This window comes from Callospermophilus lateralis, chromosome 8 (genome assembly GCF_048772815.1).
Source record: "Callospermophilus lateralis isolate mCalLat2 chromosome 8, mCalLat2.hap1, whole genome shotgun sequence".
NCBI classification, from domain to species: domain Eukaryota; kingdom Metazoa; phylum Chordata; class Mammalia; order Rodentia; family Sciuridae; genus Callospermophilus; species Callospermophilus lateralis.
This window is the reverse complement of record NC_135312.1, coordinates 51,723,606-51,748,583: the sequence shown is the minus strand read 5'-3', so window position 1 is coordinate 51,748,583 and position 24,978 is coordinate 51,723,606. Positions and strand designations below refer to the sequence as shown.

General features: G+C 34.9%; 1 protein-coding gene across 4 annotated transcripts in view; it reads right to left on the bottom strand.

The window, feature by feature from the left end:
- Positions 1–19,263, bottom strand: part of Ythdc1 (YTH N6-methyladenosine RNA binding protein C1) — a 30,765-nt gene extending 11,502 nt beyond the window's left edge. For 2 of the 4 annotated variants that reach the window (XM_076865298.2, XM_076865299.2), the window contains exons 1-9: positions 18,858–19,263; positions 11,116–11,217; positions 10,470–10,798; positions 9,922–10,348; positions 6,321–6,410; positions 5,803–5,856; positions 5,083–5,177; positions 3,560–3,668; positions 3,360–3,477 (exon numbers count right to left, since the gene is read on the bottom strand). In XM_076865298.2, the coding sequence (XP_076721413.1) occupies positions 3,360–3,477; positions 3,560–3,668; positions 5,083–5,177; positions 5,803–5,856; positions 6,321–6,410; positions 9,922–10,348; positions 10,470–10,798; positions 11,116–11,217; positions 18,858–18,885 (1,352 nt within the window). In that variant the 5' untranslated portion in view covers positions 18,886–19,263. The remainder of the gene's footprint in view (positions 1–3,359; positions 3,478–3,559; positions 3,669–5,082; positions 5,178–5,802; positions 5,857–6,320; positions 6,411–9,921; positions 10,349–10,469; positions 10,799–11,115; positions 11,218–18,857) is intronic. The other 2 variants (XM_076865300.2, XM_076865301.2) reach the window with 1 other exon arrangement.
- Positions 19,264–24,978: the final 5,715 nt, after the last annotated feature.

Genomic DNA, 24,978 nt, shown 5'->3' with positions numbered 1-24,978 from the left:
GACTAAGATGTCCTCCCTCATTAATAAGGCAGTATTCACAACTCAGAGAATGGTTTTTGAGTTGTACAACAAATTATTTATGAAGTTTCATATGCTACATTTGTACTTATTATGTTGTTGACTTAAAACTAAATGGCATTACCTATTTAAACACTAATAAGTTGGGGATCTAAGCTCTCTCCATCACAGGAAGGTCCAAGGCTAAATAAAATAAGCCAATCCCAAAAAACCAAAGGATGAATGTTCTCTCTGAGATGTGAATACTGACACAAAATAAGGGGAGTGGAAGGGGGAAATAGAAGTTCACTTGGATAAGAAAAAGGGGAAGAAAGAGAAGGAAATGGTAATGGAAATGGGAAAGACAGTAGAATGAGTCAAACACAATTTTCCTATGTTAATATATGAGTACATGATCAGTGAATCGCCACATCATGTATAACCTCAAGAATGGAACCCTAATTAGAATAAGTTATAGTCCATGTATGTATTTGTTAAATTACACTCTGTCATGTATATCTAAAAGAACAAAATTTTTAAAAGTATAATTTAGTATTTTCATAGCTCTTTTTCAACCTAGCACAATGCTAAACACAAAGATGACACATAATAAGCACTTGTTATTTGCCAATTAAAAAAATCAGTTGATAAAGGTTTTACTTGTGCATAAACAAACATCAAATTAATGAACTTTTCACTCTACCTACAATACAAACAAAACTGCTCAACAAAAAAGCATACAAAGATGAATAAGATAAATAGCATATAATTCTCCCCAACCTTTATTCCAGGTAGAAAGACTATCTTTAATAACACATCAAAAGATTAAAACATCCAGAGGCAGAGCTCCATATTTATTTGTATTTTGTCCTACTATTTTTTTTTTTTAGATTTTTTCTTCTAAACTACCTACCAATTTAAAACAATTACAAGAAAAAAATAAATGAAAACCTACAGTTAACAAAATATAGGAAGGTTACAGATTACTACTCAATAAAATTCTCAATTATTAGCAACAAAATGCCCAAGATCCAAAGTAAAAGCATATGTCAACCCAGATGCACCATTTGGGGTCGAAATTCTTTGGTGGCATTGGCTCTAACTAGATTCATTTTACTCACTGTTTGGACAAATTAGTTTAAATCTCAGCCAGTTTATCAATGAAAATGGCAAAGCCTTATTTTGAGCTAAATCCAGGCAGCAACTTGAAGTCGGTCATTATTTATGCCTTTCTTATCTGGTCTGAAATTTATTCTGTGACTAGTACCTAAGCCATTAGGAATTTAATACATATCGGAGGTAGTGGTCCTCAGGACTACATTTTATAATCAGAGACTACTGATGCAAGTAGTCCCTGAACTACACCCCCAAAAAACTTGAGTTATTACTAAATCCACAAGGCACTTAAATAAAAGACTAATGATTATCATAACTGAAAAAAAAGAATATTACTAGCAATCACTGTTATTAAAGCAAAGCACTGAGCATTCATACTCATGAAAGTTTAATTCTTTTATTTCTGGGATAATCAAATGTAATTCTCATTTTATATAGAAAACTTAACTTGGAACATTCAAGGTACTTATACGAAGGAAATCAAGTGCCATCCAAAACTGTTAAGTATTCAAATTATACTTAACAGAACTTAAGATTAAAAAATTAAAATCAAAGTCTTATTTACAATGTCATTTCTTGACAAACCTATAATTTATTATTAAACAGTTAAGAACCCAAAGCTTTTCTACCCAAAATTTTACATACAATATTAATGCAATGAACTATTTGGGTCTATCTTTGTTTTTGCTGCCCTATGTGTTTCAAACTAGTAAAATAGCCAATAAGTTAAGGAAGAGGAATAAGAAAGGTTAATTATTTAATAAATGAAAAGCATCTTCAAAAATTAAGAAACAAATATTTCCTCAGCAATGAGAAAATAAAGGTTAATACAAGTAATATTCAAACAAAATCTGCTCCAAACTATCTAAAAATGAATAATCATTTTTGACTCTTTCCCCAAGAAAGTACCATCTCCAAATATTTTACAACATCACCAACGTTTCCTTTGGCTTTATAATTTCTCTCACATACATACAAAAATAATAATAATAAAATGTTTCTCTGCTAAAGAATCATCACTACCTCATTTCCCCTGAAAATTGTCACATACTTTAGGATTACAAATCTAATTTCTAACAAATTATATATATATAAAAACCCAGGGAGGCAGTAGAGTACAGGGATATTGGCAAGTCTCATTTTTTTATTTGTTTTATCTTTCTATGTTGGTAAATGAACAGTTTTTTCTATAATAATATTATATTTAAGAAACAAATCACAAACTTAACCAATTTCCTATTTATGAAAATTTAGATGACTTTAATATTTTTATATAGAAAATAAGATGGGATAAGTATTCTTTTGCATATAGCTTTTGACTATTCAACAATCACCCTCACACTATTTCTATTCTATCATTACCCATGTATCTTCATCATTCTTCACTATACAGAGCTGAGGATGGTCCATACTACTTTTCATCTCTATCTTTTGTTCTTCCTGTCTACCTCCCATACACATAAAAGGTCCCTATCCAACCTCTACATTTCCCCCACTATTGTTTCCATGCTCATGCTGCTTTCCTGATATAAATAGCAATTTTTCCTCTTATTTCTTAATCAATTATTCCACTGTTTTTAATATCCAGGACCCTAGGTCAACTTATAACAAAGAATTCATATAGTGCTTTGTAGATATTTAAAACCAATTTTACAGGTAATAAGATTTGTGCATGCCATGAAAAGTTGGATTACATAATTAGCTGTTTATACGCAAAATAATGGTAAATAACTCAGTGTTCAAATAAGCCTGACTTTTTCTCATAAATAGTTAAGCCTTACTTAATCCTGTTTCAAAAATATTTATTTTAGTTATTAAAGACTAAACAAGACATGGAAAGTTCTACTCACAAAAACCACCAACTGATCATAACTAAATCAGTCATCTCCAAAATTATTAGCTAAGTCAGAGTAATTATTTTTCCCATTCCACAATGACATGTGCATTAAATTTACAAAAACATGCCAACAAACTAAGCAACTGAAAAAACACAAAACTCTTCAATAAATAAATCTTTGCATTCGATATTAGACAATAAAGGCAGTGAGGTAGTCAAGCAAGTTGTTTTTAATTTTTTAACACTTCTAAAATTCATGGATTCTTATCAATCTAGGAAAGACACACACAAAAAAGGGATGGAAGAAGAATGAAAGATTAAATGAAATTACTATTGAATTAACATTCCCAACTGGTAACCCATTCAAAACAATGGCAACTCTAATTATGTACACATGGATAAAATTTACCTGCAAATCCAGTCAATTTTAAAGACACCTCCCAGCATCTTAGCACTCATTCCTGCTGGAAGTACCCAGTGTATAGGAGATCCTCCATGATGTGATTCTGAAGAAAGTCTTGCAAACCCTAAGGGAATTATATCACAAAATAATATGAAGATGCTAATACAATTAATGTTTCTTTATGTCCAAATTATTTTTATTCTTACCTTGAAACTTTCCACTTTCTCTGACAGAAAATATTAAAATAACACTCCTCGCAGATCTGAATGCAAGATTTAATTTTTTTTCATTTACAGGGAGCGTAGACCATACACCCTATAAAACAATGTAAAGACCACAAATTAACAGTAAATCCAGTTAGTTACAAAAGAGCAAGGTTACTGATTTCCATATGTTTTAAACTCAACACTATATTAAAAAAGAATTACTCACTAGCTGTCAAAATAATGTAGGAATAGATCATGAGAAACTCAGAAAAAATATGGATAAAACTACCAACTTTACAAAATCATTAAAGGAACTAGTAGATTTGGGGGGCAAATTTTATAGGCTGGGATTCTATATAATAAAACGTCACACAAAATTACTTTAAAATCATAACCATTTACTATAGTAAAATACATGATACTTCAAGGTTAATCACAACTTGTATGTTTGTCTTTCTGAAATTATGTACCTAAACTAAATAATTTCAAATTATTATCAATAAAACCATATGATGAAATTCTGTCAAAATTTTCTTATTTTTCAAGTTTTTCTACCTAAGTTCAAATTTTTATGTATCAAAAGACTGAAGCCTATGTCTTTACATAAACCTAAAACAAACTGAATTCTGAAATATTTTAACCAATACTTCTTCATAAAAAATAAAAAGAGATAAAGTAAGGCAAGAGCTAATTCAGCTCACACAAACTACATTTTCTAACTCACACTAAGTGCTTAATTTACTTTACCTTAATTCCACTTACACTGAATAACAGAATACATTATTGCTAGATGGAATATCTGGTGTACTCGCATGTGCTTGCTGTTTTACAGGTAACCCTGGACTTCTTTTAGAAACAGAATATTAATACTAATAGAAATTCGGTTAGAAAAATGTTTATAATGTTTTGATGATTAGCTGAACATCTTGTTACTCAATTTAAACCTTGAACTGCAAAACATTACAATAGCTGGTGTAACACAAAAATATATTTTTGATTTCTTTAAAAAGAAGATTAGGTTCACAATATCCTATAGGAACCAGGCGTATCTGTTTGTGTAAAGTCTTGGGTGGGACTTTAAAGCTAACCCTTTTCTTCTAAATGCAAGTAATTAACTTCTAAGAAATAAAACAAATCTCCATAAAGGAATGTTTTCTTTATAAAGAGCTTCTTTATAAAGCTCAAGGTATATAACAAAAACATCAACAGAAAACAAAAACTATTAACTGAAAAAACTTTTACAAGTATTAGTACAATATATTAGCAACTGGATATAGAAATAAAAATAGACCTTTAAGAGTATGAATTATACAGTCCTTCAACCTTGAACACTGTGCCTCCTCAAATCATTACCATTAGTTGCCTAACTAGCAATAAACCAGACCCCAGAGGCAAATGGGCTGTAAATCTTTAAAGTTTTAATGAAAATCACAGTATCTTATTACACTGGAGATAAGTCAAGTCTACCTTTCAATTTAAAAATTTCAAGATTAGGACAGTTTAAGCAAAACTGATGACAATACCTTAGCTTTCGCAAGAGACACATTCTCATGGTTGTTACTCTTTATGAGGAAAAATCTTGCATCCTGAAGTACATATTTGAGTTTACTGGTTTGATCTGGGGGGAGGGGAGGGAGAAAAAAGAAATCCAAATTGATTACCCATAGATGATTATCATACAAAGTGATTTAAACTACTAAAATCAGACCTCCAGAACCCAGCTAAACTTTTAAAACTCAACAATCACCCATTCAATCTGAAAAGCTCAGCCACAATACATAATACAGCAAAGCTAAGAAAAGACAACCAGCACTGTGCAAGAAGGTAAATCTAATCTAGTGATGTTCCGATATATCAGATCAGTGATTATAGTATAAAAATAGTTATTAAGTTATGATGAAGTTTTTATAAACTTTTTTTATCAAAGACTGATACTAATCCATTAAAGTTGTTAAATGTACATAGAAATAAAAAAAAAAATACACACACCCACACACACACCCCCACACCATCTCACCATGTGTGTCCAAAACTAAAATACCCTTAGTTGTTTGGTAATATGCAGGAACATGGAGCTTTCTATGGACATGAAACATGGGCCATACTAGGTAAGATACTTTTTTCCTTAACTCAATATATCGGAACATTACTACATTAAAAACAACTATTAATGGAGAACCAATAAGGCAAAATAATGACTTTATGAAGCATGCAATGAAAACAATTTCAAATTTAAATGATACCTTTTCGGACAGCACGAACGGAAGATGATAATTTCTCATGCTTCTTTTCTGAACCTGTATTTAGCCAAAGTACATTTGTTCAGATTGAGCTTTAATAGAGATAAGACAAAATTTCTACAGTCTTTGTCACATAAAATTCTCATTCAAGACAAATTATTCTTCCTGGCGCACCCACACACACAAAAAAAGTATTTCTCAATGTGTACGAGTGTTTTGTTTTTTTGGGTTGCTTGAAATTTTTTAAAAGTATATTTGAACAGTTTCCCACTCAGAAAACTAGTCACTGAATCATCATCTTCCAAGGGAAAAAAAAAAGTGAAAATTCCACTTAAGCAGTAACATAACAGGATTAAAATAAGAAAAAGCTTAATTTCCTCTAGAATTATTACACTGAACATGCCAAAAATCAATACTAATAGACATCAACAAGTTCACACTAAACTACAGCCTCCACACACTTTCTAAAGCAGATTACATTAGAATGGTCAGATATATTCACAGAAGTAAAATAATATTACCTGCATATGACTCTGATGCAGAGCTTCCACTTCTATCAAAAACAATTGGTGATATGCCTCTAGCTCTCTTTCTTTCCTTCTTTTTCTCATCTAAAAAAAAAAAAAAAAAAAAATCCAAACAATAGTTTTTAAAATGTCACAATATAAAATGAAAACTAACACAGGTATTCAAACAAGAATGTTATCCTTACATATCTGGTTTTCACAAAGGTCTTACATACTCCCTTCTGTTGCCAATGCTCATTACATTTGTTTCTTCAATGCCATTCCTTCTAACAATTTCCTCCCTGGATTCCTTATTTTCTAATTTAATTTAAAATCATGCTTAAAATCTGTGAGGTTTAGGGTAGTGGGGACAGAACTCAGAGGCATTCATTCCACCACTGAACTACATACAAGCCCCGCCCTCTTTTTTTGAGACAAAGTCTTGCTAAATTCTCCAGGATGGACTTAAACTTGAGATCCTCTTTTCTTGGCCTCCCCAAGTTGCTGGGACTACAGGATTATACCACTGCTGTTGGCTATACCTAAAAATCTTAATGGAAGTAATACAATCTATGTATTACTACAGGAAAGGCAGGAATCTTCAGAGGACAAAAAAAGTATGCATAACCCATCCTGTAAGAACAATTTCAAGCTTAATTTGGAACTTTATAAGAAGACTTAAAATAGAAAGCTCTTATGTTTCTTGCCATTTTAACTATATAATAATAAGCTCCTTCATTCTTCAGTTGGGAGATAAGGGGTATGAACAACGAAAATGTACAAACTACTTTTATAAAAACAATGGGAAGCTGAAAAATAATTGTTGATCATCCATACAATATCCTACTATATAGTACCCCACAGCTAACTACTTCAAGCTTTAAATATATATTATCTCCTTTAATCCTCAGGGCAATCTCATGAGTTTCTCTCATTTATACATGAGGAAATCTCTGCTTACTCGACCAGGGTCCAATAGTTCCTGAGCAGCTAAACATTCAGACTCATGGTCTTTTGACTTGGGATTATAAACCCTAAACTCTATTCTTACTGAGCAAAAGCAAAAGATACCTTACTACCATAGTCATAGGTTTAGCTAGCTTAGGGACTTCTTAAAACGATTATATTTTCTCCTTGAATATTTCCTTCCAAGATTCTAAGCATTAGGAATTAGTAAGTTTAAGGGTAGTATTTCTTATTGACTTTTTAAAAAGAATGCCTTGTGGTCCCAAGTAAAAGAATTTCTTATTGATAATGAAGAGCAAATATTAGAAACAGAAAATCCTGCCCAACTGTTTTTATACAATGTTAAATGTGGTAACAAATAAGAAATCTCCAAAGAACTTTCATCTTTTTTGCATCAGTAACTTAAGTTTATAGTCCTGTGCCTCAATTATTACTCTCAGATCAAAAGAACATTCATCTAACAATGCATTATCAACTACTGTGTAGTTTGTAAATTACTAATAATTCTGAGGAAATACAGATAAACTAACTGGTGTCTAGAAATGTTACAGTAATTACAAGTAAACTATGATCCCTTGTATTTCATTAAAATCTGACATCTCCTAATCAAGGAGTTCCAAATCTATCCTTTTTTTTGTTATAAAGAAAAACTATAAGAAAAATAACGGCCTGCATATTTATGTAGTATCTAAAACAGGTTCAGCATAAGGGATTTTCTAATTAGAATTTTCTAATAATAAGGAAAACAAGAATTCCAGGGTTGCTAGGAATTGAGTACGGGGAGCTTTATGAGTGAGGTACATTTCCAGTCCTTTTTATTTTGAGACAGGGTCTCACTAAGTTACTGAAGATCTTGCTATGTTCTTGAGGCCAGCCTCAAAATTGTAAGCCTACTGCCTCAGCCACTCAAATTGCTAAGTAACAGGTATACCATGTTCAAGCCAGGTATCTTTTTTAACCAAATTTTAATAGCAATTCATTATAAAAATTATAGACTACCATTCAATTTGAAAAGTATTATCAAACACCTGATATACAACTGGCTTATCTTGAAACTTATTTAAAATTCAAATTATTTCAGATCCTACCCATTTAAATAAGTTCACATTATTTGACTTAACCAGAATTCAAGACTAAGAAATAAATATTCCTAACAGAGATGGCAAAAAGAAATTTAGAAAATATTCTCAGCTATGCGAAGTGGTGCATGTCAATGACTCCAAAAACTAAGGAAGTAGGATCCAAAGTTAGAGGCCACCCTTAGTAACTTAGGCAGAATCTGTCTCAAAATAAAAATAAAAATGGCTGGTGATATATTTCAGTGGGAGATCCCCTAGGTTCAATCACTAGTACAAGTATATGAGCAAGCAACAAGCAAGAAAAGGAAGAAAGAAAAATATTCTCTACTTCTGTGGGTGATGGAGAACACACACTTGCCACAATAATAGGCCATTCATTTATATTACTGATATATTATTTTATTCCCTATCCATTATAAAATATAAAATATGCATATTCCATTAGTTTGCAAATGAATAATAGGAAGAAAAGAGTCTGGAAATTTTTACATCAAATCCAATTATTCATCTATTTGGTTAAACTAATTTTTAACCCTTTAAAAATTAAGTCTAAACTCTAAAACCTAAAACTCAAATGAATAAAAGCTGAAAACACTTTTAGCTGTCTATCAGCTCTAATATTTGTACATATCAAGAGCATAACTTACTTACAATGTACTATCAATGGCAAAATTCTACTATAATGAAACTAAATACATTTCAAAAAAGAATTTCTATTATATTCTAATTGTTAGTACGTTTTGCTTATGTAGCAAATCTGATTACACCTGGCATAAGACAACCATTAGGCCAAAACTATACAGTGCCCAGGGGTCTACAAGTACTCTGACCTTTCTTTCTAACTGTGCCCTCTAAATTTCCCTCAAAGAAAGGGTCCCCTCAGCTTAGTGACTGCAACTACCAACCAGACAACATTTCTGTCTCATGGATCAATTAGAAGTAGAGGAAGGATGATACAAAACAGCTTACCCAATCTTTACACAAAAATTTTATATTCTTTTTTTTCCTCCATCATAAACCTTGACACCTCAGCCCTCTATAAACCTGTCTCTGTCAACTCAGAGGTACAGAAATGGAAGATGAAGTTTGTGATCCCAAGGAAAAAAGAGGAAGAAATTGTTTGGTTTTGCTGCCGAATAATGGAAATCTAGGATCAATCTACCATGCAAATGTTGTAACACCTTGTGGGAGGCTTTCATGTAAATATACCTCAAGTACATCAATATTAAAACAAGTTGTTGTCAACTGTATTATTAATCCTAAGAACACTATATTGAAAGCTGAAATAATTCTTCCACATAAACAACTGGATTTGTGCTAATTTATAATAAAACCAGTTTGTAGCTGAGAAATACCTTTACTGATGATTCAAATCTTATTCAAAATTATTCGCAGATATTGCTAATACCCAATAATATACAATTAGCAACAATACAACAAAATCACAAAGCTATCCTATTCATGTTCCCTATAACCTCAAAAACGCATACTTTAATTTCAACACATTCAAGAACAAAACCAATCAGTTCCTTAAATTTTTTTTTTTTAATTTTACATATAAAACAGTGTACCTGATCCATCTGTGCCTGAGCCAGATCTGACAGAACCATCTGTAAAGGAAACAGATTCAGAACCAGAGTCACTGGCCTCACTTCGAGTATCGTAATCATTTCCCTCTTCCTTCTGGTCTCTCTCATCCTGTTCATATTCTTCCTCTTCCTCCTCTTCTTCCTCCTCTTCCTCTTCTTCTTCTTCCTCCTCCTCCTCCTCTCCATCTTCATCCACCTCCTCATCTTCCTCCGCATCTTCTTCTACCTCTTCATCTTCCTCTACATCTTCCTCCACTCCTTCCTCTTCATTTTCAGTGTTATTGCCTTGCCCATCAGAAGAACCACTGCTGCCGGTCTCATGGTCAGAGCCATATTCTTCAGAGTTCACTTCTTCCTTAGAAGATTGGCTGGATCGGCTTGGACGTCTATCAACTTCAAGCCCAATTCTCTGATGTTTAAAGAAAAAGGGAATCAGCAGTCACATAACAGACAAAGTCAAGATGAATAAACAGTTCTAAAGCCTCAAAAAGAACTGCTTTCTGTCTTATAATTGCAATAATATTTACTACCTCAGAACCATCCGGTGTAGGAGATTTGCCTCTCCTTTCAGGATCTCTTTTCCGTAGACAAGTTTTTTCAGGTTGACTCTTATAAGGTTCTCTGGAGGTACTGCTTGATAGACGAATTTTCCGGTCAGCATCTAGACGCTTGTTTCTTTCAGATCTTTGATATTCCTCATTTTTATACTCTGTGACTGACTTTCCTTTAGTACTAACTATTCTTTTGTTATTGCTAACAGATGAGCTTAGGGGTTTAGAAACCAATTGTCTTGAATGGACAGAAGGCTTTTGTCGTTTTGTGTCAGTAGATTCCATCCGGTCACTTTTTCTTTTTGATCCTTTAAAATACAATTTTAAAAGACATATAAAAGCATTCCATTAATTTCACCAAAGATTTACAGACTCAAAATGTCTTCTGAAATATTTTTACTCTAGAAATAATCTAAAAGAAAACTAATTATTGAACTAAATTTGTACACTTAAAAAATATAAATTACTTATATGGAATAGGTTCTGTTATGTGGGACATACTTTATGTGCTTTTATGAACTGCAAAAAGTTATAAAAGCATCTTCAGCACCTTCATTTTCTTAAGAAGTTTTATTTCCTCTACTTACACTGTTGCTTTGACAATAATAATAGAAATATCACATACCCTTTTTTTCATTTTTATCTTGTTCACTCTCTGGATTATAAAGTTCATCATCCTGTTCTGGTACTTCAGTTAAAATATCATCTAGAACATTAAGTTCTCCATCTGCAAATAAATTTTAAAATTAGGGAAAAATAACATTATCATTAAGCATTTGAGTACTTAAGAACATAACCCTTAAAAGGAAATTTTATTTCAGATCAAGACACAAAATAAATTTCTATAGAAAGCAAAGTATATGTACTTAGTACAGAGCTCTAGTCTACAAAGTTAGGAATATACATATCTCATAAGGCATGAAAAAATGGTAAATACCAACTTGTTTAAGTAATCAAACTTGGCACTACTAGTAATGGGACAAATCAACATCATAAACCTTCTGGTATAATGCACTAAGAATAAGAAAAACTTCTATGACATTCCTATACAAAATACAATATCTTAACTATGGGAGGAAGCATCAAAATAAAAGGGCATCTAGGGTTGGGGGTGTAGCTCAGTGGTACAGTACTTGCCTAGCACACGTAAGGCACTGGGTTTGATACTCAGTACCACATAATAAATAAATAAAGGTATAGTGACCATCTACAACTAAAAATTTTTTTTAAAAGGACATTCAAATACATTTACAGAGATTAAGAGACATATTGAACACAGTCCATAATCTGAAAGTAACTGGAAAATCTCATGAAATCTAAACAGTTTGTAGATTAGATAATCAATGTTAATTTTGTAATTTTGATAATACTATAATTAATTAATTAAGAAAATCCTTTATTTCAGGAAATATACTCAAGGAAAAAATTGTGCCTGTGTGCATATATTCACAAATATACACAGAGAAAATGAGAGAGATGGAGGAAGACAGAAAGAATGAGATAAACACAAATAAGATAAAATGCTGACCTTTACAGAATGTGATTGAAGCTTAAAAAAATTTCTTTGTCATATTCTTATAGCTATTCTATTTATCTGAAATTATATCCAATTAAAAAGTTAAAAAAAAAAAACTTACCAATACACTAAGCAATCAAATAAGTTTAGATCCTGCTGGTATAGACTATAAAAGTACCATTTGTTCAGAAAAAGCAACTGTAACTACATTGACACAGTCAATGATCACAAAAACTTGGAACTCAGTTGTCTCCCTACCCCATAATGCAGGACTAAAATCAATATTAAAAATACATATAAGTGCCACCTTCAATTGATTTTTTAAATATAATGCACTAAAGATAATGGTAAATGTTTTAACATTAAGCAGTGGCAAAAGGATGTATAAAGTTATGAAACTCATAAGACAAAATAAGTATATTTATGGCTATAGCCAAAAAGCAAAGCCCATTCAAAGTCAAGTTTATTAGCTTGGACTCTATAGTCAAGTTAAATGGTTTTCAAATTTCCCCAAAGGGGAAATAAACAGTGACTGAAGATACCTCAAAAAGTTAACACAGGCAATAAGAAGAGAAACAAGGTTACACAGAAAATGCAAATGGTAAGTTTCTATTTAAGAAAGATATTTGAAAATTACTATGTTTAGAATGGCATAATACATAATTTTGGGGGAGGTATAAATATTGATCTGTACTTCACCGTTTTCTTAAAATGTATATTTTATGAGTTGTATTTCTGTTCAATTATTTTTTAAATTCAATTGAAAATCAAGATAAGCCCAACAAAAAGGCTTTTCTCATCTAGATTTGTATTATACTAAAGAAAAATTCAAGATCTGAATGGTAGCAAGTACCATTTTTAAGCTTTATCTGGTAAAAATAAAATAAAAACACATTAAATAGTTTGATAGCAGCAAAACAAATTTTGCAAATGTTTAATAATTATTGGTTCACAGTTCTCCTATCAGTAAAGAAAGTGGAATCAACAAGTCTTGACAGAATCAAATACATTTATAAAAGACAAAAAGAAAAACTAAAAAACTATCAAAAACAAATAATACAGTGATACACACATCTTTTCATGGAGTCATTGATTTCAATTAGAAATATCAACCCAAAAGCCTGAACATTCACATGAAATTATATATTATGTGCTAAATAAAGAAAAATTATGTCAAATTTCAGCAGCATGCCTAAATCATTGTTATCCTTTAAAAAAGAGTATATTGCTCAAAAAAGTTTAAACATTCAAATTCAGATACTGGTTATAGCTGTAGAAAGCAACTACAGACTTTTTCAATGTAACGAATATAAACCAATGTTTACTTAATAAAATATCTTGTCACTTGAACATTTTAGCACTTTCACACATATCACATAGACATCATATGAAGCAATTAAGAACTGTTTATCATTCATTACTTTGCAGATAAAGAAAGAGCTCAGAGGTTCAAGTTGACCAAATACAGTTGTTTAATACAGATGGATGCAAGTTCAGGCTTCCAAAACCTATAGTCATTTATGAAGGAACATTAAAAACACTTTTAAGCAACATATAAAAGGCACCACACAAATGCAAACATCAAAAGGTAGTATGCACTAAATTAATTTCAAATTAGAACATCAGAATGTTCTAACATCAGTATTTCCTACATTGTAACAGTTATGTTTTAATTTACTTAATACTAAAAAATCATCAGTAGCATCCACACTCAATGGTGTACATAGTTTTATCCATGTTATTCTTAGATTAATAAACCTGTGTGGTTTTATCACAAATTAGCAAACTAAATCTTGAACAAATTTGGTCCATGACTTGTGTTTATGTATGTCCTGCAAGTAGAAAGCGTGTATTTAAGGTGTCTTTTTTAATTTCCTGAGCCATTTTTTCAACCAGATTCTAACAAACCCTGTCCCTCTTGATTATATAATGATCAGGCTACATGATACATAAATCCTGGTCCAGAAGGCAAAACCAAATCCTCTTTCTTTGATAAAAATAAGTGCATGCATGCCCTAATTATCTACGGCTGCATAAGATATCACCCCAAAACTTGGTGGGTGAAAACAATAACAATCACTTTTCATTACTTGTGGTTTTGGGGATTAACTAGGGTTTTCGCATGTGGTTATGTCAGATGACTGGGGATAGAAGACTTGCTCATTCACATGTCTGGCTAGGGTCTAGGCTGGCATGACTAAAAATAGATAGAGCATCTTAGACGTTTCTCTCCAATGACAACTCTCTATTATGGCAGTTTTAGGGTAGGGGTATTTCTTACATGGTGATTTAGGGATCTAAATATCTATGTTCTAACACAGAAAAGACCAGGCAGATCCCAACACTCAGAATAGTATTTTATTCACAGAGGTAATTATAAAAAAGCCTATTAGGTTCAAAGATAGGGGGTTTACACATGCTTTATTGTTGGCAGGAGTGTCCATCTTCATAGACTAAGGTACAACATCACTGATAGAATATTATGGAACCATCATCACATATGTGGTCCACTGTTATTTTAGGGCCAATGACTGTACTTTGTAAAAGTGGAAGAAGGCTAAAGCAGACAATTCTATTCCAGTGGATTTGCTGCACTAACAGAATGCAAACACTATTGTCACATTTCCAAATTTTTCAGTTGAAGCACCCAGTTCAGATTTTATTTGGAATTACCTGACTTTTAAATATTGCCTCAGCCAGGTGAGGTGGTATAGGCCACCTCATAGTCTCAGCAACTTAGGAAGCTGAAACAGAGCACCTAAAGTTTGAGAGCAGTCTAAGCCCTACCTTGAAAATAAGACTGGGGTTGTAGCTCAGAGGTAAAGTTCCTTTTGGGTCAATCCCCAGTAGCGCAATAAATAAAGTAACTAAATTAAAATGTTGTTTCAATTTTTTTAAAAAGTAGACTGCTAGCTTTAGTCTTTACTTTCACAGTATTTTATGCTTATGAGCTGCATTATGTTTACTGATAACAAGTTAGCAGAATCTTGGTTAATTTCACCAACTATTGGCAAACAGTTTGAGATGAAGATACTGATTTCCAAGTATAGGAGGTAAAACGAGGAAATAAAAAGAACAAAATCCATTATTTTTAGAGTTTATTAAGACTAAAAAGATGCTAAAAGGCTTTTCTGTTGCTTAATTGTGGGGTTTTTGTTTTAGGTAAACATGTGAACTGCTTTTCAAAGTAGTGTAGCCTTTAAGGCTACAAAATCTCGTTAACTTTGAATTCATATTTAATTCATTCTCCATTATACCAGAAATTTAGTTTAATTTTGAAATTCCTGGCCCAAGAAAGTCACAAATCTTAACTTCAAGTGTAGAAAATTAACCTTTATCTGGAACAAAGTCATTTTTCTAATCACTGAAGCTTGTGGGTCTCACAAGATACGGGGGGGGGGGGGGGGGGGGGACTATTTCAAGGTCTAGCATTAGACCAAGATTTAATACTCAAAGAAATAAAAGAGGTTAAACATATTACACAAACCAAAGTACATTTTTTTTTTTTTTTAATTTCAATTCACTTACTTAGTTGCAGGGTCTGGCAATGGGGCAAGATTTCCTGGAACATTCCCTTGTATTATCTTGCAAAGTACACTTTACATTGGTTTCTCAGCTACGTTTTTTGGGGTACTAGGGATTGAACTCAGGGGGTACTTGACCATTGAGCCACATCCCCAGCCCTATTTTGTATTTTATTTAGAGAGAGGGTCTCAGTAGAGTTGCTTAGCACCTCATAAGTGCTGAGGCTTGCTTTGAACTCAAGATCCTCCTGTCTCAGCCTCCCAAGCGGCTGGAATTACAGGCACGGCTGAGAATGAAGTCCAAACTTGGATCTCCATCCCAATTCAAATTTCTAACTTCCAAAAAGGGTCAACTGAAGTTACTGGATAGACAATTGTATTTTAAGGATTTAAACAGTGAGGGCCAGGTATGTATATATGTGTGTGTAACAACATACTTTCATGTGCTTTCCTGTTTTTGTCTGTAACAAACCTCAACTTCGGGCTTTATATTTCATACATCATGTAACTAGTCATTTCTTTTTCCTTTGTGATACTGAGGATTGAACCCATGGGTGCTCTAACACTCACCCACATCCTTAGCCCTCCCCATTTTTTTTTTTAAGTTTTAGTTTGAGATTGGGTCTGCCTCTAAGTTGCCCAGGCTGGCCTTGAACTTGAAATCCTCCTGCCTCAGCTTCAAGGCACAATTACTGCATCAAAGATTCAGGGTAAACATGAGAAACATACTTCACGCCCTCATGAAGCTTCCACTCTAGTAATGTGGAATGCAAGTTACTTTAGAAACTGGACGGACATATACATTTTGGATTAATTTTTTTAAAATGTTCTCTATAGAGAACTCTAAAAGTATATGCAATAAAATTTATACAGATGTTTATGGTGACAGAAAAGATGTGTATTTCCTCATTAAAGAAAAATATATTTACTGTTAATTAACACCAACATGGCAACATCTTTCAAATCCACTTTTTTTTTTTTTAAAGAGAGAGAGAGAGAGAGAGAGAGAGAAAGAGAATTTTTTAATATTTTTTTTTTTTAGTTTTTGGCGGACACACATCTTTGTTGGTATGTGGTGCTGAGGATTGAACCCGGGCCGCACGCATGCCAGGCAAGCGCGCTATCGCTTGAGCCCTCAAATCCACTTTTTTAACAAATAATCACCACAGGAATCACAGGGAGCTGACAATTTGTCCGGTTATATAGGATTCAGCTTCTAGGTATGAGTATCATAGAAGCACTATAGAAATTAATGTGTTTATTACATAGCTCATACACAAAGCTCAATAATTCAAGAACTCCATGACAGTCTAACTGTTCTGTAAATAAAATATAGTTACTGCAAATTTCTGCAACTTACACTCATTTTTTTTTAATCAAATTTTAAACCATTTGAGGAATCATTTAAGAAGGGACTTAAGGTTTGCAATGTTACTACGAATCTTAGGGAGTTAATCTTTTACAAATTTTCTAATGTTTTGTATAACTCATGACACTAAAGTACTTATGTTCCCACTTTTCATTGTTTAGGAGACAGATAAGTCAAATACTGATCCTTTATCTATAATCATGGGTGTGACAATGATCAAGTGATGCATGTTGTAGATCAGAACTCTTTAGAAATTAAATAAATGTCACTTCCAGTAGGTATGTGCTATTTTCTGTGTTGCCCAGAAATAATATTTGTTATAAACTAAAAAATATAAGCACTTATATCAGAATTTTAAAGAATTCAGTTATGGAAATTAAGTTAAAAAAAAAAAAAAGAAACTTGATAACTAAGACAAGGCAAAACCCTTTCCAAAAGGTGTAAAGTCATCATAGGTAGCACTGATAGGTTTCATTACTCTCTCTCAGTAATAAACTTCATGTATTTACACTGCACCATCATCACTAAATCTATTTGTAAAATAAATCCTTTAAGCCAGTATCATTTTTCTTCTTCAATGTGCATTATTGTTTGCACTATGACTTTAAGCATCTTCATTTACTCATTTTTGTGTTTGGTTAATCTGGTCTACCACAACCACCAAACCTTCCATACATATAGTTCATAAATTCCACCTAGTCATCCAATGTTGAATCAATTCTTGTTGCTTAAGATCTTCTCACTTTACTATTAAAAAGAGGTTTCCTTTACTCAGTAACACCCCATACCCTCCCCCCCATGTTTACATTACTCTGAATTTCTCAAGAAAGTGGGAACTTTGGAAAGTTTCAAGGTGGGGAGGGGGGTCAAAACTGCTATAATCTAATCAATGAAATTATTTAGGACAAGGGCATTATCTTAAACACAATCCATTCCCCAAGCTTACTCTTCTTATCCAAGAACAATTCACTGAAAACAAAGACTCTCCTGAGCCAGCAACCAGAAACTTTTAGGATCATAGGCTTAATGCAAACTGATTCTAGAATCCACTTAAAAAATACCCAGCCCAAATGAGCTAGCCATATAGAAAAGACCTGAGAGATACAGTGCAGATACTCTGCAGTGTTTTCATCAACTAGAACTATTGCAAGGCTATCATGATAATCTATGGGTTGAAAATGATCTTCAGGCAGTATCCAATCCAGACCACTCTGAAGACGACACTCACTGGTTCTTCCCTCCAACTCTCCATAACTTGCAAATAATTTGTTCCCGGTTGTACCCTCCCTGTGGGAGCTACGCACGTTTCTAGCAGAATGGTTGCCAGGGTGCCTTTTTTTGGGGGGGAGGGGAGGGGAGGGAAGGCTTACGAAGTCGCATAGTTATATTTTCAAGCACCATGCTTTCAAAAATAATAACTCTAGGAACAAAATGGGATTATCCTTGCCACTTCTCCTATTTAACAGTAACGGTCTGAAGTTATTTGTAGCTATTTCTCGAGAATAATACACCTGTACACCTTAAACACATTCATTTAACTAGCCTACCAGCGTTGATTGTGGCATTAAGGGTTTTTGAAATTTGGCCTAACAAAAAGGTTGTTCGGCAAATACGCATTACATCCGCATAACCCTACCAGGAAATAAGCCCAGGGGCCTGCAACTCTGAACAAGCCCTTGCTCAGCCACTCCCAACACAGCTAAAAGGAAAGTCAGGAGTGGAATCTGGATCAAAGAAAAATCCTGTGCGAAAAGAAGTGTTAGGCCATATGGAAACGGAGGACGAAAGGACAGGCCTGGTTCTCCGCCAATGAGTCCAAGTGTCTCGGTGGGGGGAGCCGGGGTGACCAGCTCTGCGCCAGACAGGCTAAACTCCCCACCCCCGCCAGGCAACCACGACCACCGCTCCAGCACCGCACTCCCGACCCCGCCTCCGCCCGTCACCTTTCCCGCACTAACCTTTCTCCTCCCGGCTGTCGGCCGCCATTGCTCCCCTCCGGCTTCCGCTGCTGCCGCCGCCGCTACCGCCACCGCCGCCGGGACGCGACTCACGCGGGCGCCGCAGCCGCGGCAGCAGTCGCACGCGCCCGTCCGTCAGTCCGTCCAACGAGCTGCGTGCTTCGCACTTGGCCGCTACCACTCACCCTCCTCGACTCACCCTTTCTTCCCCTTCTTTCCGTTCTCCCTTATCCCCTTCCCTTTTTCCAGCCTCCGACGGCCTAGGCCCAGCTTTCCCGTTGAGGCTCAGATACGGGCGGGGTAAGGGGGAGGGAAGAGAAACAGATGGCGACGGCGGGCGGCGCTAAAATGGAGCCTGCTTCCTGCGTGAAACAATCCCGCTCCCGAAATGCCCTGCGCTGTTTACGCTCCGTTCCTCTTTGGAAACGTCACAGTGCGGACGGGGCGAAGAGGCAGGACGGTAAGGGAGCGTGGCGTAGCGTCAGCACGTCGCCCCGCCCACCACAGCCCGGATGTCCCCGAATCAGTCTTATTTCTAGTAATTTTAGACGCAGATTTTATACGAGCAGGGTTTTGTGCTGTGTACCCCGTAGTGTTGCAGATTTCCCACCCGAAACTCTTAGTGGAGGCCCTGGTAGGCTTTGAAAGATTAGGTGAGAAGAGACTGAATCAAAAACAATGTATGATGCTCTCATTCAGTTAACTATTTAGTTTTTATTTACTCCCAAATATTGATCTCACGCGGGTGCCGTGAGAATATATATATACTTCGTTTTTGTTTCAATAATCTGTTCCTTGCCCTTAAGGAAACCTAGTTTACAATCTAGTTAGAGACAAGGTATAAGTAAACAAATTTAAAATCGTGAATTCTATGACAGAAACAGATTAATATAGTAAGAGTAGAACCATATTTCAGGGTTATCGAGCAAGTCCTTGATGAAGAGAAGTGTCTATTGAAGCATTACAACTAATACACGGTCAGAGCAATGCATTAACAACTAGGACATCACCATTTACAAACATTAATGAAATAAACTGATTAATGCGTTTTGGGGGAGGTACTAGGAATTTATCACTGGGGCACTCTAATACTGAGTTTCATCCCTACTCCTTTTTATTTTTTTTTATTTTGGGCAGGGTCTCTCACTAAGATGCTGAGACTGGTCTACTACCTGGGATTCACCTGCCTCAAACTCCTGAGTCCCTGGGATTAAAGACATATTCACTGTGCCAGCTGCTAATTAATAGAACAAAATCAGTCAGATGCTATGTTCCTCCTGATAGAAGTACATATACTATCTACAAAGTAATCTTTCCAAAAAAGTAAACTTGGATGTCATAAAGTCTGTGGATTCAGTTTGACATGATTGCAGCCATCATGAGCCGTAACAACTGTATTTTCAACCACTGAGTAACCCTAGTTGGTTTCCTCTGTTTAGTTTCCCAGCACACTATAAATAGACAAAACCATTGAAGTAGAATGTAGAGCTTTTGTGACCATACCCTAGCCCCAGGAATGTACCTGATACTAGCTTGAGACAAACTGATTATATTCTGGCTTGAATGAATTCACTTTTGTCCTGAACACTTCATAAGCCCCAAGTATACTGATTCAAATCATGAGAATCTGGTCTTGCTATTGCCCACAAGCATGATTCTGTCAGTGAGTTCCTAATAACGCTCTACAATTTTGAATCTATCTGCCTCTTTTCTTTGGTCTCATTACACTTTGGGGCCAGTTCTCAGATACTGGGACCGGGTTGTTCAGAACAAAGACTTTAGGTTAGTGGGTCTAGAAGTTGTAGGATAGTGTGAGTGTGAGAAGAGATGGAGGTTATCCTACCCCCAGGGGATATTTTACAATGTTTGGAGAAATTTGTGGTTGCCATAACAGGGGAGTGCTACTGGCATATGGATGGTAGGAACCAAGGATGCTGTTATACATCCTATAATACATCAGAAAAATCCCCATAAGCAATAATTATTTCACCACAAAATGACAAGTACCAGTGTATATGTTAAGCAATTCCACAGAAACACCATTAGCAAAATCCAGACAACAGAAAACTCTGTGGGACAAATGAACAAGTGTCTTCAAAAATAAAATGCCACATAAAAAGATGGAAGAAGATGGGTGCTGTGGCACACACTGTAATCACAGCTATTTGGGAGGCTGAGGTAGAAGAATTGCATATTTGAGGTCAGCCTGGGCAACACAGTAAGACCCTGTCTCAAAAAGGGCTAGGAAGGCCAGGTACAGTGTGCATGCCCGTAACCCAGTATTTTGGGAGGCTGAGACAGGAGGATCTCAAGTTCAAAGCTAGTCTTTCAGCAACTGTGAGGCGCTGAGCAACTCAGCGAGACCCTATCTCTAAATAAAATACAGAACAAGGCTGGGGATGTGGCTCAGTGGATAAAAAGAGCAAGGAAGAAGGTAAAGCACCCATGAGTTCAATCCCCAGTATTGAAAAGAATGTAAGGATAACCTATAGATTAAAATTAATTTACTAGAAGATAAAAGTTATACACCAGTTGTAGTGCATGGATGTCATGTGTTGCCTTGTTCTCCCAAAATAATATGTTGAAGTACTGACCTGCACTACCTCAAAATTAAACCTTATTTTGAAATAGGTTTTTTTCAGATATACTTACTTCAGATGAAGTCATACGAAATAGGGTGGACTCTTACTCTAACAAGACTGGAATCCTTACAGGAGAAGAGACAGGCACAGAGGGAGAAGACTGCCATGTGACAACAGCATTAGATATTGGAGTGATACATCAAAGAAACACCAAAGGTTGTAAGCAAAAACCGGAAACTGAAAGAGGCAAGTAATGATTCTCTTCCTTAGTAGATTCTGAGGGAACATAACACTGTGGACAACTTGATTTCAAACTTCTGGCCTATAGAAATATCAGACAATACATTCTTGTTGTTTTAAGGCACCCTGTTTCTGGTACTGTTACATCAGGAAACTAGGGCATTGTTTGGATACTGATTGGAATATACGACCGCACATTAATAAAAACATATATATTAAATGCTGAGTAAATACCTGATGGTTTTGAGGAATTATTTTTAGATATTTTTAATAGTAACATTAGTTTTTTGAAAGTTCTTATAATTTCAAGATACACACTGAAATATTTGCAGATGAAATTATATGATAACTGAGATTTGTTATAAAAAAAATTGGTAGAAGTCAGAAGGCTTTGGCTGGAACAGTGGCATATTCCTGTAATACCAATTACTCTGGAGGCTGAGGCAGGATTGCAAGCTCACAGCCTCAGCAACTTAGCCAGACTTTGTCTCAAAATAAAAAATTGAAAGAAAAACAGAGGCTGGTGATGTAGCTCAGTGGTAGAGTGCCCTTGGGTTCAATCTCCAAGTCCCAAGGCAAAATAAAAACTAAAAAAGGAAAGAAGAAAGAAAGGGAGAGCATTCCTTTCCATACTTTTAAGGAAGGCACCTTATCATGTCCACAAAACAGGTTAGAAGACTAAGTCTTGTGTGTTTGACCCAGAGACCATAAGCCAGCCACATCAGCTTCAGTTTCTAGAGTACTTGAACTAAAAAACCTGGTTAGAGCTGTTGAAAGAAATATCAACAGTACTTAGGGGTTTTTGTTTTTGTTATTGTTTTTATTAATAGAGAATGAAAATAGTAAATATCTATAGACAGGTCTCTGATTGTCCTGAAACTATGGTACCCTTCAATTAAAAATCAAAGTCTATAGATGGAAATCACCTTAATATTGACAGGTTTTAAAGTCTTTCCAAACCAGAGTTATCTGGTACTCTTGTTAATCCATCTTTTTTTTTCTCTGAAATAGAATCAATTGCTAGGTCTTTATTTGCCCTTTTTATTTCCATTGTTACCACTCAAGTTGATTGCCTAACTGGTTGTTCTGCTTCCTGTTTGCCCCATACTATCATGCCTAAGACCACCAGACCAATCTTTTTGAAATATTGCAATCATGCTACTTTTCTATTCAATATATAGATAGCTCTTTTCTTCCAAATAAATTATTAAACCATAAACAGACTTTCCACCTAATCTTTTACTCTTGTCTCTTACTCAAGTCTAATCAAGTGATGTAGTCAAAGTAACTTTTCTCTGTGCTGTCTTTTAAGTACACCACATCATTATTTTGCACATGTACAAAATTTCTCATTGACTTCTACCTAGACCCTCATGTCTCCTATTTTTTTTTTTTTTGCCTGGGGTAGTTCCTGGGGATTGAACAAACTCAAGGGTACAAGGTGCTTTACCACTGAGCTACATCCCCGATCTTTTTTATTTAGAGGTAGGGTCTTGCTAAGTTGTTGAGTCTCACTAAATTGCTAAGTGTGTCCTCCATCTTGTGATCCTCCAGTCTCAGCCCCCCAAGGAGCTGGGATTACCAGCCTGCACCATAGCGTCTGGTTTGGGAGGTATTTTCTAGGATTGATATGAAGTCAGCAAAACTCTTGTGAGATAATCAAAAAATTCTGTATTGTAAATTATCCTCCTGTTTATTTTTTTGTGGCACTTGGCTAAAAGGCTATGAAGTAGGTATCTCACTTTTCCTTGTAAAGGAGCCCAATCTGCTTCCTGATATTTAATTTTAATCAATTTTCTATAATAAATATGTATACCTCGCACAAAACTTTTTTTGAAGATGTCATTCAGACCCGTAAGTGAACAGTGCCTCCTCTATATTCTCAAGACATTTGCTTTCTGGTCCTCTCAGACTGTTCTTATGGCTGCTTGTATACTGGATATCCAGACTGATATCTGTCTTGACAAACTTGAGTTTATCTTCTGGTGGACAGTATCCTCTCCTAAAACTGCCATTCTGCTTTCTGACCAAAATTGGGATACACGTAATCTGAGTCTCAAATGGTACAATTTCTACAAAGTATTTATAAGAAAAAATGGTCAATAATTTTGAAAGTCTTTAGGAAAATAACAAATATGTGAGCCTTATACTAATGTTGTTTTATTCTTTTCAGTGCTAAACAAGGCAATAGCTGCTCAATAAATATTTGTAGAATGCAAACATGAGAACTCCATTAAAGTGCATTTTTTGGTAAATAAATGCATGAGATTCTAACCCTGAAATCTTAATTAGAGTACTGGCCTATTAAATTGAGGCTATAGGTTAAGTGAAGGGTATACATTTATATACATACCCACAAACACATGTGTGGGGAGAATTAAGTAAACTAGAGATGAAAGAAACACACAGAGACAATTACATGTTAAAGTAACTAGTTAATATTTACTGAGTCTTCCATATTACTTTTTTGGGGGGTGGGGGGATCCCAGGTATTGAACTCTCGGGCAATCAACCACTGAATCACATGCCCAGCCCTATTTTGTATTTTACTTAGAGACAGGGTCTCACTGAGTTGCTTTGTGCCTCACAGTTGCTAGACTGGGGTTTGGGGTTTGGTGTTTTTGTTTGTTGTTTTTTTGTTTTGTTTTGTTTTGTTTTGATACTAAGTTTCACTATGTTTTCCAGGCTGAGCTCAGTGATTCTCCCACCTCAGTCTCCAAAGTAGCTGGGATTAGGGTGTTTTGGTCCACTTTTTTGTGGCTGTGACTAAAAGACCTAACAGGAACAATTTTAGAGGAGGAAAGTTTATTCAGGAGCTCACAGTTTTGGTGGCCTTAACCCATAGACCACTAACTCCATTCTTCGGGACTTGAGGCGAGGCAGGACAACTTGCAGAGCAAAGTGGCTTCTGATAGGGCCATCATGAAGCACAGAGAGAGAGACTAAGCTCCTCAATGACCCATTTCCTCCAGGCACACTCTACCTGCCTTTAGTTACCACTCTGTTAATCCCTATCAGGGGATAAATTCACAGATTGGGTTAAGGTTCTCAACTCAATCATTCACCTCTAAATCTTCTTACATTGTCTTATACATGAACTTTTGTGGAATAATTCACATCAAACCATAATATTCCACCTCTGGTCCCCAAGTTTCATGACCTTTCTCACAATGCAAAACACACAGTCCATTTCTAAGAGTCTCCATAGTCTCAGCAATCTAAGAGTGTTCAAAAGTTCAAGTCCAAATTCTCCTCTGAGACTCAAGGCAAACTCACATTGTGAGCTCCTGTAAAAATCA